The 16,300-nt window shown below is 41.2% G+C and overlaps 1 protein-coding gene across 2 annotated transcripts in view; it reads right to left on the bottom strand.

The window, feature by feature from the left end:
• The window catches only part of twz (BTB/POZ domain-containing protein twz), a 186,195-nt gene that overhangs the window by 100,483 nt on the left and 69,412 nt on the right, over positions 1 to 16,300 (bottom strand). The window contains exon 2 of one of the 2 annotated variants that reach the window (XM_072297503.1): positions 7,484 to 7,532. The exons of the other annotated variant lie outside the window; for it this stretch is intronic. Coding sequence (XP_072153604.1) covers positions 7,484 to 7,515 — 32 coding nt within the window. The 5' untranslated portion in view covers positions 7,516 to 7,532. The remainder of the gene's footprint in view (positions 1 to 7,483; positions 7,533 to 16,300) is intronic. 2 annotated transcript variants of the gene reach the window in all.

Here is a 16,300-nt window from a genome sequence, read left to right as displayed (position 1 = left end):
GTAGCTCTTAGGGTCCAAAGGCGACAACGTGAAAACGAAAATCACTAGAAAAGTGCCGCTGCCAGCAAATTCATTTGAAAGATTAATCAATAGGGCCAACAGCGCATTGTAAACAACACTGGAAAAAAAAATACATATTGGATCTTAAGTCCAGACTCTTAAAAACATCGACAAGAAAAAATACTCTTGATTCAATCAGATTTAAGCTTGAATGAAGAACCAAACCTCTTAATTTGAGCGGATTTCCTTTTGATTTAAGCTTACATCTGATTAAATCAAGAGTCCTTTTTCTTGTCAATGTATTCAAGAGTCTAGACTCTAGATCCAATGTGTTTTTTTTATTTTTTTTTTCCAGTGAAGTGTTTTTAAGAATTAAGACTTAGAAACTAAGAAAATGTATGCGAAATCAAAATTTTATACGTTCTTTAATAATTTTTGATCAGTGTGCCTACTCTCGGAGTTTGAATTAGCACCACTGGATAATTCGAGTTCATAGGTTGGCTGCCTTTTTCGGCCCTAAGAGCTACGTGACCTGATCAGACCTAACCTCCAAATTTTCGAGTTGTCCATACTCTCTACAAAACGATAGGTAAAAATGACAAAGAGAAAATTGAGTGCGAGTTGCTGCAATACAGGGCAACCCACGAGAGGCATTAAAGTGAGACCATAGTTTCCTCCCTCAGTCTCGGACAACCATCCGTTTCAACCGTTAGGTTCGCTTTATCTCCCCGCCGTCTGCTTGTCTATAGCTTTGTCTATCGATTTCAATAATCAGTCCGGTGAAAATACGTAAAAATTAAATTACATACCGAATAGACTTAAACCGAGAAATGAGTGAACAGTATTTTGAGAGGGTTATTACCTGAAACAGAAAGGAAATTCAAGATTTAGACTTTAACGCATGGATAAGAAAGGAGATTCAACATTCACCCTGCGATTACAGGTTTTTAACGCTTTGAGAACATGGCAAAAAAAGGTTCCAAGAATCAGCTTTAGAGAGAGAGAGGTGACATTATTCGATTCGATCACCCCCTTTCCTCCTCCGTCGGATTTCTTTCGACCCTTGGGCCTTGGGCCACGCACAACCATAATCAGAGTCGGCGCGAAAATTTTCAACCACCCAAGCTGGAAATTTTGCACTATTTCTCCCCACTCGGCTCAATGATAAGAGGAAGTGGGATATAAAGAAGAATAGGGGGAGAAGGTGAAGAAGATGAGACTGATGATGGAGAGGAGGAGGTGGAAGAAGAAGAAGAAGAAGAGGAAGAAGAAGTATGAAGAAGGTGAGGAGGGTGAGGGATGAGAAGAGAAAGAAAAAGAGAGAGGTGAAGAACAAGAAGTAGTACACGAAGATCAAAAACAGGGAGAACGAGAAGAAGAACAACAAAAAGAAGAACAACAAAAAGAAAAGGAACAAACAAAAGAAGATGAGGAAGCAAAAGAAGTACAAAAATAGAAGATGAAGAAAAAGAAGAATTCTAAGGACAAAAGGAAGTAGAAAACTATAAAAATGAAGAAAAATAGACAGAGTAGGGAGAGGGGGAAAAGGGAAGTAAGAGGGGGGAAAAATACGGAGAAAAATAGTACCAAAAATACGAAGAAAAAGAAGATAAGGAAGAAGAAGCGCAAAAACACGAGGAATTCTCGGAAAATGAAATAAATCGATGTTGACGTTCCACAAAAGTGCGCACATTTCAACTGTATGTTCCTATTGGGAACTACATTTTCTGGCTCATTATAGAAACAACATATTATAGTTTACCCACGCAGATAGGCATTTTTTTCGTTTGAGCTAGAAATTGTACTTCCGTTTTGGAAAATGTAGTGCATTTTGTTCCCCTCGCGAAGGGACCGAGCTCGGTCAAGTTATTGAGGCTGAAGCGTCCACTTATTGTTAGTGTACAAACTAAGTACTGGACTGTTGAGTGGTGAGCTGTCGGTAAAGTTGATGAACTTGCGTTCGCCGTGCGGAAGAAATGCACTTTCATTAAAAACTAATTACTCTCGATGATCGGCCTGAAGTTTCAACCAAGATGGTATCGGGTCTTGGTCGGGTGCTGGGCTTAGCCGACGAGTAAACCCCGATTATAGACCAACGACCAAAACCGATGCGTGACGGATGCCTCCTGTTGCCACATAGTCTCAAATACCAAAAAAAAATCAACTTGAAAAACAGAATTTGGCAAGAAAAGTCACGTTAAGGAGGGAGAAACTCAGACTGCACGTGTCGCAATCGCCGGAAATTTGCAATTATTCGTGTTGAATAACAAAAATTCAAAAATTCAGAAAAAAAGATACGAAATAGAAAGTACTGATTTTTAAGATTGAAATTCAAACAAACATTAGTTGCCTCTCAAGTGCACTGCTGTAACAGCTGTGACACACGTGCGAGTACGTTTGGTGAAGTCGGTGATCTCACTTGGGTTTGGTTAGGTTAAGCAACTAAACTAACTTCTGGGCAAAGCGGAGAGTATCATCCGGATTTGAAGGCGCTCCAAGCCGAGGCGATGCTTTTGAAATTCTATGCTGATGAAACCTGCATTATACCGATGTGAATTATTTCAATTTGACGAGTTGACACGTTTGCCGCTTACAAATTGCCGGTGAATGCTGGCTAAGAAAGTAGAAGAGCTGCGTTTTTTCAATTTGAGAATTTTTTGTGGGGAAAGTATGAAAATTTGGAAACTTGAACAAAGGAGCTACACAGTGTACCCAAGGATATTTCGGAGGTTCGGCTTCAACTGATCACCAGCCACCAGTCCTACAGGAGGCCAAATTGCTCACCTTTTTCGAGTTTTTGAAAATAAGATATTTACTCAGCTGAATAAGTTAGTTTTTGATACTGAGACGAAACACTAAGCCTTGTAATTTAGTGGGAAGATTACATGACACGAGTAGTCATTTCAGAGATAATGATCGATACCAGCGAACCAACGATACGTCATGGACGATGGAGTTTCGAGCACGATAGGGTGCGTTTTGATTACAGTTTTAAATCGATTCAATGAAGCGTTAATTAGGCAGTATACGGCAGATTTAATCGTGAGACGAGGATGAGTTGCGTTCTTGTGTTAATTTCAGTTAAGGTAAGTGGCTAACACGATCCAACCTTAATTTCATGTTGATTTCGCTGCAGTTTTGTTAAATTTCCATCGGAAAAAATAGAAAAATAACTTTAAAAAAAAAAAAAAATAGTAGTGGGGAGGCGTGAATGATCGATTGACGACATCTTTCCATTTGAACCTGTGGTAAAGAATCGATTATTATGGTGTTTGTTGCGAACACAATGTTTATCGATCCTATTCCGTAGGTCTGAATGGCAGATCAATCGATAAAAGATACATCGTAAAGCACCACTGAAAAATCGGGAAATCACTAAACGAGCTAAAGGCTCGAGTTATTCCCAATAACCAAACTTTTGCACGGTTTGGCAGGAGCGGCGAGGCTTTTGTTTCGTTCGTTCGAATAATGTCAACTTATCATAATTTATAAACTTTCTTTTTCCTCCTTTTCTTCCTCCATGACAGTATTATGACAGAACACATTTTCGGAGTTCTTGGAACGCAAAGCGCATCTGATGAAACCGCGGCGCCGCGCGCCGGTGCTGTTGCATAATCGCTAATTGCTTCTTAGGTGAACTTTTCGGGGTTCATGATGAAAATACCATGTGGTTTTGAATGTATAAATTAACCTATGAGGAAAAGAGGGGTGAAATTTAATAGTGTACCTCACAACCTCTTCAAAAGAAATGCATTGAAAGTACGTTAATACTACTTTTGCTGTACTGAGCACCATGACTGGTGTTTTTGAAGGGAATACGTTTAAGAGCGTCCCTTCCAAGTAGTGCTTTGAAGGACGTAAGGACGTAGTGCGTAAGGAGTGCTTTAAAGCAACATGAATAGAAATGACATGAAGTCTGCAACGTCGCAAACGGACATACGCTGTTTCGCACTTTGGCCATCGATTTTTAATGTGATTTAATTCATCTGCACATAGTTCCATTTAGCATAAACACGTCCAATTAGACCACATTGTACACGGCGTCCGAGCTGATTATCCATTCGGCTCCATACGCACTTTTTTCAACGTCATCAACTGAACCGACCACGTTTCCAGTTGCGTGACGTGCTTTGCGATACATCGATTAACCTGCCATTTAAACCTAAGAATAAGGATCGATAAACAGGTTGATCGCAATGAACACTATCATAATCGATTTTTTACCATAGCATCAAATGGGGAAATATCGATTATCGTTCATTAACGCTTCGCCACTGCACGTTTCATCCTACAAGGAATATGATTTACAACTGAGCGCCAATAACCGGACCGAGGCAATAAAATCAATTACTCCTCATTCATAATTTGCTCCACACGACACAATAAAAGACGAATTAGAGGAGCGTGTAATGTCGTCGCCTCTCTGCCCTAATGACGTACCTCGATTTCCACGCGAGTCCTGGGCTTCGTACGATTGAATCCTTTCTGGGGCTCATGTGAAAAAAGAGATACGACTTTACGTCAAAGCATCAACGATGTAACCAGAGGGGGAAGAGACGGGGAACCAAAGCGTATCGAAAGTTTTTTCGACTGCACACCGCGCCAAACCTCTCATACTGATGGACGCACTATTTTTCGCAGTGCAGCAACAAACCGCTATCCGATGGATGCCAAGTTGAGGAGTACAACACTCCCGTGTTAGAGAAAAACGTCGTATGAGCATTCGACCGTTGCCTTTCCTCCGGTAAAATGTTAATTTTTAAGAAGAATGGAGATGTTGCATGTGTGAGGAATTTGCGATTTGACTATGGATTCTTCTGTGAAAGTTCGGGAGAAACACGATGGTGCCGCTGGTTTTCTCTAAAATCAACTCCCAAGCTCAAAAAAAGTTCTCAAGTTGAGGCCAAAATGAAGGGGATATCCCACGCTATCCTGAGAGTCCACCTCTACATCAAGACAAACTCTCCATGCAATAATAGAGAACAAATAGATTGACAGGGCTACCACCTTATTTGGGGACTCTAAAACTAAAATCACGGCAACCCTGTCAATGCATTAGCTCCCTATCTTAGCATGGAGAGTTTGCCTTGATGTAGAGGTGGACTCTCAGGATAGCGTGAGATATCCCCTCCATTTTGGCCTCAACTTGAGAGCTTTTTTTGAGCTTGGGAGTTGATTTCAGAGAAAACCAGTGGCACCATCGTGTTTCTCAAGAACTTTTACATAAGAATCAGTAGTCAAATCGCAAATTCCTACCACCTGCAACATCTCCATCATGAACGATTGGATTGCATTTTGCAAAAAGGAACCACTAGCACTGCAATGATGGTAAGATTGTGCAACTTCATCTTTTGCAATAAAATTGCGGAAACCGAGAAAAACTATGAAATTTAGATGGTAATTTTTGTCTTAAATTTACAGTCTTTAGCGAGTAAAATAGAAACTATTAATGGATAATCGGGTTTTTCCTCCAAGACAAAAGAAGTTGCACAATCTTAGATACATTGCAATGCTAGTGGTTCCTTTTTGCAAAATGCAATTCACTTTATCTGGGGATTTCCAGAAAATTTAGATCTTTCTGTAAATAAAACTCTTAAAAAAATTGGCAGGAAAATATTCATAGATTTTTCTGAAGACTTGTGTTTTAAGAAGGGAGATATGGCGACGTCTGTAGGGTTATACGATGTTCTACGTTAGCATGACGTACTCACGACAGCGTCGCGACACGACGCGTCGGTTTGGTTCATTGACTTTAGTTCGGTCGTCACGTCAATAGTTCCGTATTTTCTTTCATTAGCGCGAGCGCTGCGGTTGTCAACGGCTCAGAAAAAACGCCATATGAACATTCGAGGGTTGCTAAATTTCTTCTGACAAAATTTTAATTTCTGAGGATGGTAAAGGACAATTTTTCTCGACATTTTTAAGACGTATTAGATTGACTCACAAACAAAATTCTGTAAAAAATGCAGAGGAGAATGTTCATAAATCGTGAAGAAAACTTAGTTTTTCAGCGGGAATTTGGCAACGCCCGGAGGTTTATACGGCGTTTTTCCTTGACACCAAGTTCCGTGTGACACCGTGAACACTCAAAGCTGAGCACCGTGTCGTGCTGAATATGTTATCACAAACGAGCTGTCTCGGTTTGAGGACGGCGGAGGCAGAAGGTGCTGTACATTAACGATCTCCCTACATTTCCAACTGTTTGCGTCCTACAGAAACACTAGTCTGCAAAGGAGGAGCCCCGTATGGACCTTCAGGCGTAGCTAAATGTCCTTTGCTAAAATACGAATGTATTGGGAAAGTTGAAAATATCTTTCTTACAATTTTCCAGACAATTGTGTTCGCAATTTAATCTAAAATATATGAAAATTTCAAAGGAAAATAAGCACTAACTTTCTTCAAAAATAAATTTTCTACCAGAGAAAATTTGGCAACATTTGAATTTTTATACTGCGTTTCTCCTTAGCACGACAGAACAAACGCTGAGGAAAACTCCGGTTCATACGGCACACCAAAGTTTTTAAATTCAAAAGATCATTCACTTACATAAGAAATAACATAGAAGTTTCGTTTCTATGAGATTGAACACAAATGAATACAATGCCTTAGGTTGGTTCTGGGGAATCTTAGTTTTTCTTTCACTGTCTGCGCTAAATTCAATGGAAAATGAATCATACTAAACACAAAATTTGGGTTGATTGGTGTTTCACTTCCGTACTCGTATTAACCGAAAGTAATACAAAAATACAAATTGTTTTCTCGGTGTTAGTTTTTGAACAAAGAAACCTATATTCCGTTCGGGTAATCAGTATTTTCGGGAGCCATTCTGAGACCCATCTTTTATGCTGAACATTTTGGTTGCCAAAACCAAGACTCCTGGAAACCGTGCGGAGAAGTTAAGTTACGGTGAAGTAACCGAAGTCCCCTCTCAGTGGAAAGCGAGAACAACTAGTATGAATTGAATTCGAGTGAAGGTCTCCTTATTTCTTGAATTCTAAAGACATGTTTTCAACCACACCATATAAAATACGTATACTTGGGATAAAACCAATGTGATGCGAGATACAAAATACAAGGATACAGATTGACGAAGGAAGAAATACGAAAAAACAGAACTTACTAGCGAAAAAAAAAAACAAAAAGAAAAGAGGGAAAAATACCAAAAGGCCCCAAACTTACGAAATAACACTGTACTAAGTGAATTATTGATGTGGATGGAGATCATCCCTCCTCACTTGCGTACTGGTGATGTTGCTTTGTCACTCCTCGCCCGTCGAAACAATGTTGAATGTTTCAACGGTTGGATAAAAGCGATTACCTCCAGAGACGAAGAACTTTGGGCGAAATAATCATTCATAATTCCTCGTACTGAAAAGGGATCGGCAGAGAAATCTGTATTCCTCGGGGGGTATTTGAAACCAGTTGATGTCTCCATGCAATCTGTTTATTATGGTCTAGTTACGAAGTTTGTCAACGTTGTTACCTGAATAAGTCCTCCCGAATCACGAGCGTCATTTTTAGCACCAGATTACCTGAAATTAACGAGAGTTAGATTGAAATTAGAACCGGAGAAACCGGAATTTGTTAGGCAACCATACGTAATTCTCAATGACACCATTTATTCGAAAAATAACGTAAATTATATTAAAAATAAACAACACTTGCACCGCTATGAATCATTAATACTTAAAAGTTGAAGGTGACAAAAATAAACGATAATAGGTTACTAGATAAGGTCCGACCTGGAAAACCTGTCACATGGGTTCTCTTCAAAATCCTTTACGTGCGACAACGACATACGAGTACGCAGTGGCGATTTTGCAAGTTGGCAACACTGTTTTTCCTCCACGTAAATCCATTGAAAATATCGATTTTAAGTGCGGTAAGCTGCCTCACAAGAATCGATTGTTTCGCATACGTTTAAATGGAAGAAAACAGTGTTGCCAACTTGCAAGATTGCCACTCCTGAAAGAGATATAAACAAGTATTAGTGGGAAGTATTAGTAATATAGGAGGTAGGCGAAATGGAAGTTAATTTTTACAAATGACGTCATTTATATTTTTTCATTCGACCAATGTAACTTATAAATACTTATGACTTGTATAGGAGTTGATTTCAAGACTTCTGGCTATGCGTCTGTTTTTCTCGTGAAAATTGGAGGAGAATACATGTTGCATAGTGCTTTGATTGGACGACATTTTGCAATAATTAGGAACTACTGTTTTTCCTGCTTACATCATGAAAAAAGTACGTGTCAGTGCTCACTTTACGGAGATAGGTGCTTTTATGGAGTAAGGAGAGATAATTGTTCCTCATTGCAAGATGTAGTGCAATTCGTGCCTTGTTCAGAGGCCCATTATGAAGGAAAATATACAAAGTCGTGACTCGTTATACAGTTCCTCGAAGTAACGTATTTCCGGAGACAATATTTAATTTTCCAAGTCAGTCTTTTCTCGGCATAGCATTTCTCGAAATAACTTATTTCCGGAAACAATGTTCTATATTTAATTCCCCCTCGAAACGTTAAACTCATAACGCGACACGACTGAATATAAACGTAAGAAATCCAAGATTTCGGAAACCGAAGTATTAATTCAAATAAGTAAAGTCAGTTTCCCATTGTTAGATCGAAATGCCGTGTGAGGAATGACCGTAACACAGTGTAGAAAACCAGCAGAGAGCAGAAATGGAAAATGGTGATGAAAGTGTTGGAGTAGTGTAGTTTCTTGTCACGTTTGAAAATTAGCGCCGATGTAAGCCGACGCTGTCTTGAGGGAGGCGCTAATAGCCCATTTGGAGAGAACGTTCAAAACATGACCACAGATTGCGCAAATTGAATAAACGTGTGAGGGAAACAAGAAAAGCGGGCCGTTCGAACGGTCGAAGATAATACTGCGATACTGAAATCTTTATGTGACTATTAAATCACCATTGTTTTGTAAAATTAGCTTTCAGAAGCGCAAGAGAACCCTGGTTGTCAAATGTCATAGGCGTCGATTCAGAATATTGATTTCTCTAGAAATCTCAGAATCATTTTCGTCAGTTGTATGGATTTGAGAAAAAATTGTAAAAATTGGATTTATGGAACAATTATTAATTTCAGAAATGAAATATTTTAAAGTATGTACTTAAAAGATTAACTCTCTCAAATTTTTTCAGCGACTTTATTGTTTTTTTTTTTTTTTTTTTTTTTTTTTTGTTTTTTTTTTTTACTACTTCAAATACCACACAAGTGGTAATCCATGCGCTTCCAGTTAGAGCCCCTCCCCCCTCCGTTCCTACCATGTACCAGCCCAAGGCAACCGTTGTCAACAATTTGTTAACACTTTTTCAAACAAATTCTCTCACCAGAGAAAAAAAGGGGTTAAAAATATTGTAGCATTCTGCACAATAAAAACCTATTAAACAATTAAATTTGTTTATTAACATTATTCTGGATTTTCTGCGACCCGAATGTTTCACCCACCGGGGCCCTTTAAAATCATATTTGATAAACTCTATCGGTGAAACTAGAGTCCCTTTATACTGAGAGTCAAGACAACACCCCTCATGGAGTCACAAACGGGAATAAAGATTACAGAAATTGAACGTTTTTCGTAATCTTTGATCGGCCCATTCTCGAATTCCTTTCTTCGTTCCTTCCCTCATTCCGTTTGTTCCTTGCCGAACCCGTAATTCCCTGGTCCATTCCAGATTATAATCTTTGCAATCGGTGAAACTGTAATCTTTATTCCCGTTTGTGACACCGTGAAGGCCTAAAATACGGGAACCAATCAGAAATGGATTCACATTGTCTTTACTCTCAGTATAAAGGGACTCTAGGTGAAACTAGAGTGGAGAGTAACTGCGCAAAGAAGAAAAAAAAGAGGAAGATTTGGCACCGTTTGTCAATGACTCTGACAGACTTGAGCCTCACCGACCACTGAGGAAGTATGAGTTCATAAAATAGAAACGGCAGCGACCAGAGGTGAGGGGCGGGGGGTTGTGTTAGGAGAAGAAAGAATAATAAGGCAACTGAAAATTGCGGTGGTTTGCGGCGCGAAACCGAAAGTGTGTGACGAAAGCGCGAAATTGGACTGGGGTGACTCGGAACGACCGTAGATAAGGGATGTATCGGAACATATATCGATGTCAAAGTCGGAGCAAAACTAATGAAACTTCGAGTGGCGGCGATGTTTATGCTGGCAGCCGCGTCGGATATGCGCTCAGCGGCGGTAAATGAAGCCATTAAGCTAGGATCGATTTAAAAAGCGGTTAAATAGGTATACAACCCGCTTGCCAGGTCGCGCGGCGATCCGAGCGTCACCCGTCGGAAGACAGCAGTAACTCCACCTTAGAGTGCGCCGCAAGGCGCACAAAAGCACACCTTATCCGCGGTTCAAATGGCAACGGAGTTACTGCCCTCTTCCGCAACACAGTGGAGTAGGTTCTCGGGCGCTTCGACGCGGCAAGGAGGGTTTTACACGTGTTCCGAGATTAAAATAAGCCGAACGGGGCATGTCCCGCGCCGAGATTACGGCCGCGGCCCGCTGTGTGAATTACGTGCTGTTTGCACGTAGCCGAGATAAAGGCACAAACGGACCGCGGGATCGGCAGTGTGAACCGGGCTTAAAGGCTCTCACCACGTAATAAAGCGTCTTATCAGCGGCGGCCGCGGGCTGCGCCGTGCGAGGCCGTGACGGACGGCGAAAAGCTGCCCGGTCACTCTCGCGGATGCCAGAGTTCGCACTTCCGGAAAACCGGGTCCCTCTGGAGCAGTCACGACTAGAATGTCTATATAGGGAAAGTACGGATGTATCGAAATATAAGGCCCAAAGGGCAGCCAACCATCTAACACGAAAAATTTCACTGCTGATATTAAAATTTTAATATCAAACCGAAATGGCCAAGAATGTTCATAGATGAGCGTGCAGCGTCCTCCCGCAAAAATGATGAACTTTACGCAAAACTACGTCAAATGCGTGCTTTACAAACGCCAAGTCGTACAAATTGTATTTATAAATCACTGTGGATAATTTGAGTTTATAGGTTGGCTACCCTTTTGGTCCCTAATAAGAGCTGCCATGACCAAACCTTCAAAATTACCGACATGTTCAATGTCTCCCTGGGTAGGTGATCTAATCACGACCGGGTCTGTTACCTCTGTCTGCTACGGTTGTGTACTTTAGTTAAAATTTGATAGCACTCTAGGGACCTGTACAAGTTTGTCTCGAGATCGGGCTCCAAACTGTCAAACCAATACCGGAAATGTCATAAAGACCATACAAATGTATCATACGAGCCATAATATCTCCATAAGCTTATCCCGGAGGCAAGTCGATTAGCTCCAGAGTAGACAACTAATCGCACATTCCGGTGTCCCTTCTTGCCTTCTCTACGGTTTGAAGGCACGCTTCCATTTTTGGAGGCATCATTTGTCATGCGAAAGGAATATTATTAGCCTTCAAGTGCTCATCTGAAAATGAAAAGGGGCGAGAACCCTGGAGATGATAGGGGTGGCGCGGGACTTTCAGATCACCCTGTACATAGTAAACCTGGCAGCACTGATGTAATCAGCCACGGGCGATGGAAAATCCGCGCTTGCTTTAACGTTAACAGATCAGCGCAATCATGCCGGCCCTCCTGATTTGCGACTTTGCAACGATAAAGACCGACTATGATGTCATGGCAGTGGCGATATATTCGCTTCGCTTTGCTTTTAACGACTAAGGACCCTTGCACGGAAAAACAAAACACTAGGCGCCGGCTAAAGCTTATAATTATTTGATAATATGATGCTGTTTACGATATCCTAATAACGATGAGCTTTGAAAATCGAAGTTCCAATGAATCAATGTCGAAAAAATTGAGGTCGAAGAGTTGATTTTTCAGCATTTAACCCTCAATGTTTAGTAGAAATGAATATTGGGGAAAGCGCTCACAGGGTTTTCATAAGTTTTTCATCTTCAAATTCCTTGACTTTCTCTGACTTTTGCAAGCCTTATTTCGCTTTTAGCCGACTCCAAAATTGTCTAACTAATTCCTTGACTTGACTCTATATATTTTTCTTTACAGAGAAATTTTTCGACGAAGCTGTCCAAAAATTTGACTCGATTTTTACTTTCTCGCTCCCCTAAGGTAGAGAAAGTATTGTCATCCTGCAAGAGGGGGGAAAAAAAGTTGATTTTTTTTTTTTTTTTTTTTTTTTTTTTTTTGTGCCGCCGATAAAATTCAGTGAAATTGTCAAAAATATGTAACCAACAATTTCTCTGTAAAATAATAATTTGGCAGCGAAAATGTTTAAACTTTGAATGGCGCTTGTGATACTTTGGCGTGAAGGTGACGATATCGTATCTCGACAGGGGGGCACTCTAGCGGGTGTGGGAGATCCGCGGCGTGTGTTGGGTCAGAGCCGCGAACATCCGCGGTCGGAATCGTGAGCGGGGGAAAAGAAAACGAACGGGATTAGAACGCACGACCCGTCGGAACTTTTGTCTTCTCTCCGTTTCCAACACCGCACACGTTCCGGCGCGACGCGTTCCTTTCCGTCGTCGCCCAGTCCGGTCCGTCACCACGATCCCAAGTTCACCGCACGAACTTTCAGCGCGTGGGAAACGGAGCCGAAATCCGAATCCGCCGCCGCGCCGCACAGTGGAAGGAGTCAGTCGGAGAAGTCGGACAAAATTTGGAAACTTCAACAGCTTCGGACTCCGCCATTACAAAGTTTCGATGTTTCAAAGGTGGTTTCATCGGTTTTCTCGTAAAATTTGCAACGTAAAGCAGCCCTAAAAATTTAAAATATTACTAGATAAACATTAAAAATGTACAATTTTAGTCAAAAATTTCATGCCTGACTTCGTGAAAAGACTCTTCCCTTTGTGCGCCGAGCCGCTGACATTTTACCGTCCGTAAATCGCTCGGAGAGAAATCAAAGTTCTGCCTGATAAACCGTATTACCGTGTTATCGAATTGAGCATTAACCGGGTTAAGCATTTTTTGACGTAGCGCAAAATTAAGAAATTGTAGGTGTCCGGAATTTGATGAATTTCGTCTTTGAGTGGAAACTATGGGGTGAACTAAGCACGAAGATACCATTAGTGCATAAACTGAACACATATTGATACAAAATGACAAAATATGTGGATAAGACAAAATGATTGAATCTGCTAAAATGCATGTCTGTAATTGGAAAATGCCGCCGGATGAAGACACTAGGCGGCGCATTTTCTCATTTTTAAATCTATTTTCGTACAATGTCCCAAATCAGTAGAAAAATAGAGCAAATGTAGCAAAATTAGGCCAATCAGCTCTTTAAGCACTCTCAGATGAAATAATAAAACATTATTTGCGTGCAAATTCTCCATTTTTGACTTCACCCTGAATTTTCCGGGTTTACCCTGATCCTCCAAGAACTTCGATGATTCCTTCGACGTTTTTTTCTATCAAAATTTTCATTGAAGTTGTTCAACTTATGAAGTTTAACTGAACTTAAATTTTACCTACAACAACATTCATCTTATTTGTTTCGTTTCCTATTGAAATATATTAGACTTAACAATTTGAAACAAAATAAAAGATTACTTAATCTAGAAATTTTTGAGAAAAAAATCTCTGAATCTAGAAATTCGTTCGTCGAATTTCTCGAAAAGTAGATTCTCCCCAAACTGTGCTCCTCGTCAGCACACCAGGATATTCTCGGTAAGCTTCCAGGACTACGCTAAGTAAATCAATTAGGCGGCAACGAGGCTGGCAGGTAAGAAACGTAGTAATTAATAGTAGTTGTTGAGACTTAAGTCTTGAGGTAAGTTAGTCAATAAATCAATTAACTCCACACCAGCATCACCACACCTCCGCCGACTCCACTCCGCACCCGGTGCGGTGCTCAGCTCAGCTTGCTATTATGATGACGGCCCGAACATCCCAACAATTAATTGGCTTTCTCGGACTTATCGTCGCTCCTCTCGAGACGCAAAGGCGTGTATCAATTTCCACGTGAGCCTTGTGGTCCGTATAACTCTATGCTATTTGCGGCTCATGTGAGAATAGATATACGCCCTTACGTTAGAAGTGTGGCGTTATCTCGCTCCGCGTGTCCGACTCGGAGTGTGTTAGAACAACCCCCGGTGCATCCGTCCCTGCAATAATTTCTCCGTTTAAAAGAAAATAAAAAAGCGCAATATTGGCGAAGGAATACGTAAAATTTACCCGATTAAACACCGGCCACACGATAAGCACAGCATTGACTGTTACAGATCTCGGAGAAATAAGAATGGGGTATTTGGACTGCATTTTGCAATGCGGAACTACAATTTCTGGCCCGTACATAAAAACACCTGTATTCGTGCACTGGAAAAAAAAGTCGCTTGGATCTAGAGTCCAGACTCTTGAAAACAATAACAAGAAAAAATACTCTTGATTCGATCGGATTTTTGCTTGAATCAAAAGGAAATCCGCTTAAATTAAGAGGCTTGGTTCTCGATTTCAGCAAAAATCCGACTAAATCGAGAGTATTCTTTCTTGTCAGTGTTTTTAAGAGTCTGGACTCTAGATACAAGCGACTTCTTTTTCCAGTGTGGGGGTAGCTAATGACACGTATACTGAAATGAGCCAGAAATTGTAGTTCCGAATTGCAAAATGTGATCCATTGAAGAGGAAATGTTTAAATGGTAAAGAAGGGCGTGAGCGCCTTGAGTCAAGTTTCGAGAAATCATGAAAAACATTGATTTCTCTGACAATCATGGGTCACCTGTATTTTGCCGCCCCCTTCTCATTCGTTTTGAAATTCGATAAAAACCACCAAATGAACTTGTAAGCGGGGGAGGGGTGCATAAGACGCGTAAACTCGTGTTGAACACATTTTCTGGGAAAGCCCTGTTAACACGACTAGCAAAAGTTCACGGACTTTTGCGCGAAAGTGAAGTTCCGTAAACCTATCTCTATGTGGACAAGGCCTTCCATTCATAAGAAATGAACGAAAAAATTATGAAAGAACAAACATAAATGTGGATCAATGATTTTAACTTCCGCCGCCGCGCCGCGTAGACCGCACCGTGTTTGGCGCAATGCGTGGAGTATTCCGACAGTCTTGTAGGCGCTATGCGTTTTACGCTGACCGCACTGTGTTCGGCGCAATGCGTGAAGTATTCATGCATTCTTGTAGGCGCTATCCGTTTCACGCTGACCGCAATGACCGCACTATGTTTGATGCAATGCGTGAAGTATTCGTGCAGTCTTGTAGGCGCTAATATGTGTTACATGCCGATCGCCGCGCCGAGGGCTTCTCCTTTTCATTTCAAGTCCTACGCATTTCTCTCTAAGTCGCGCCGTTCCGGGCCAAATTGCGTGTTTGGTCTCTCTCTTAACTCAACTTATTGAAGGTGCTGTCTCTGGTATCACTAAAAGACGACAAAATTAGAAATTACTATACTCTCAGGAATATAGATTTTGTCGCCTTCCCTCGTTTGTAATTTTATTTTTATATATCCGATTTTTTTTATACCTACACTTCAAAAAATTGCAAATGTTTGCTGCCCCTTAGATTTGCCGCCATGGGCCGCGGCCCATGTAGCCACCTCCTCAATCCGGCCTTGCTGACAATTCGTGAAAATAAATTTCAGGCACCTGCAAATTCCCCAGTCCCGGGACATTCCCACCGGTTCAGGATGATCACACATTCCACGTTAGTTTCGATCTATAGATGAAAACCCTACAAGAATCCGGGACGCGCGAAGAAGCGACGATAATCAGACCGTCACAACCCGAGACCCGCCTTGTCAGCATGGAGCTATCAGAGTGTTAGCGCGCGTCTAACCTCGCCTGGAACTTGAGGACGTCTTAATGAAAACGTCCGTCACCGCGGAGTTCGATACTTCCTATGCAATTAACCGGACGTCAAGACTGCCATACTAAGTAAAAACGCCGTAAAAACCTTCAGACGTTGCCAAATTTCCTTCAGTAAAATGTTCATTTTTGAGGAAAGTTATGAATATTTTTCCTTGAAATTTTCAGGAATTGTAGGTAAAATTGCGAACTAAATTATCCGAAAAATGGGGAGGAAAATATTCATAAATTTACCAGGAAATTCGTGTTATATCTATAGAGATTCGGCAACGCCTGAAGGCACATACGACGTTTTTCCTTAGCACGGCAGAGGGGAGGATCGTCGAAACCCGCGTTTCCTCCGCTTTTCGTGCGACGTCCTGCCGCGCGGTGCGTGGTCTCGTCCAGTGGCGTGGTGTGAATTGCGATGTATCGATTGTTATGCCATTTAAACCTATGGTAAGCAATCGATTGTTAAGGTGTTCGCTGCGAACACTCTGT

This window comes from Bemisia tabaci, chromosome 2 (assembly GCF_918797505.1).
Source record: "Bemisia tabaci chromosome 2, PGI_BMITA_v3".
Taxonomy (NCBI): domain Eukaryota; kingdom Metazoa; phylum Arthropoda; class Insecta; order Hemiptera; family Aleyrodidae; genus Bemisia; species Bemisia tabaci.
The sequence above is the reverse complement of the archived record's forward strand: the minus strand, read 5'-3'. Positions and strand labels throughout refer to the sequence as shown.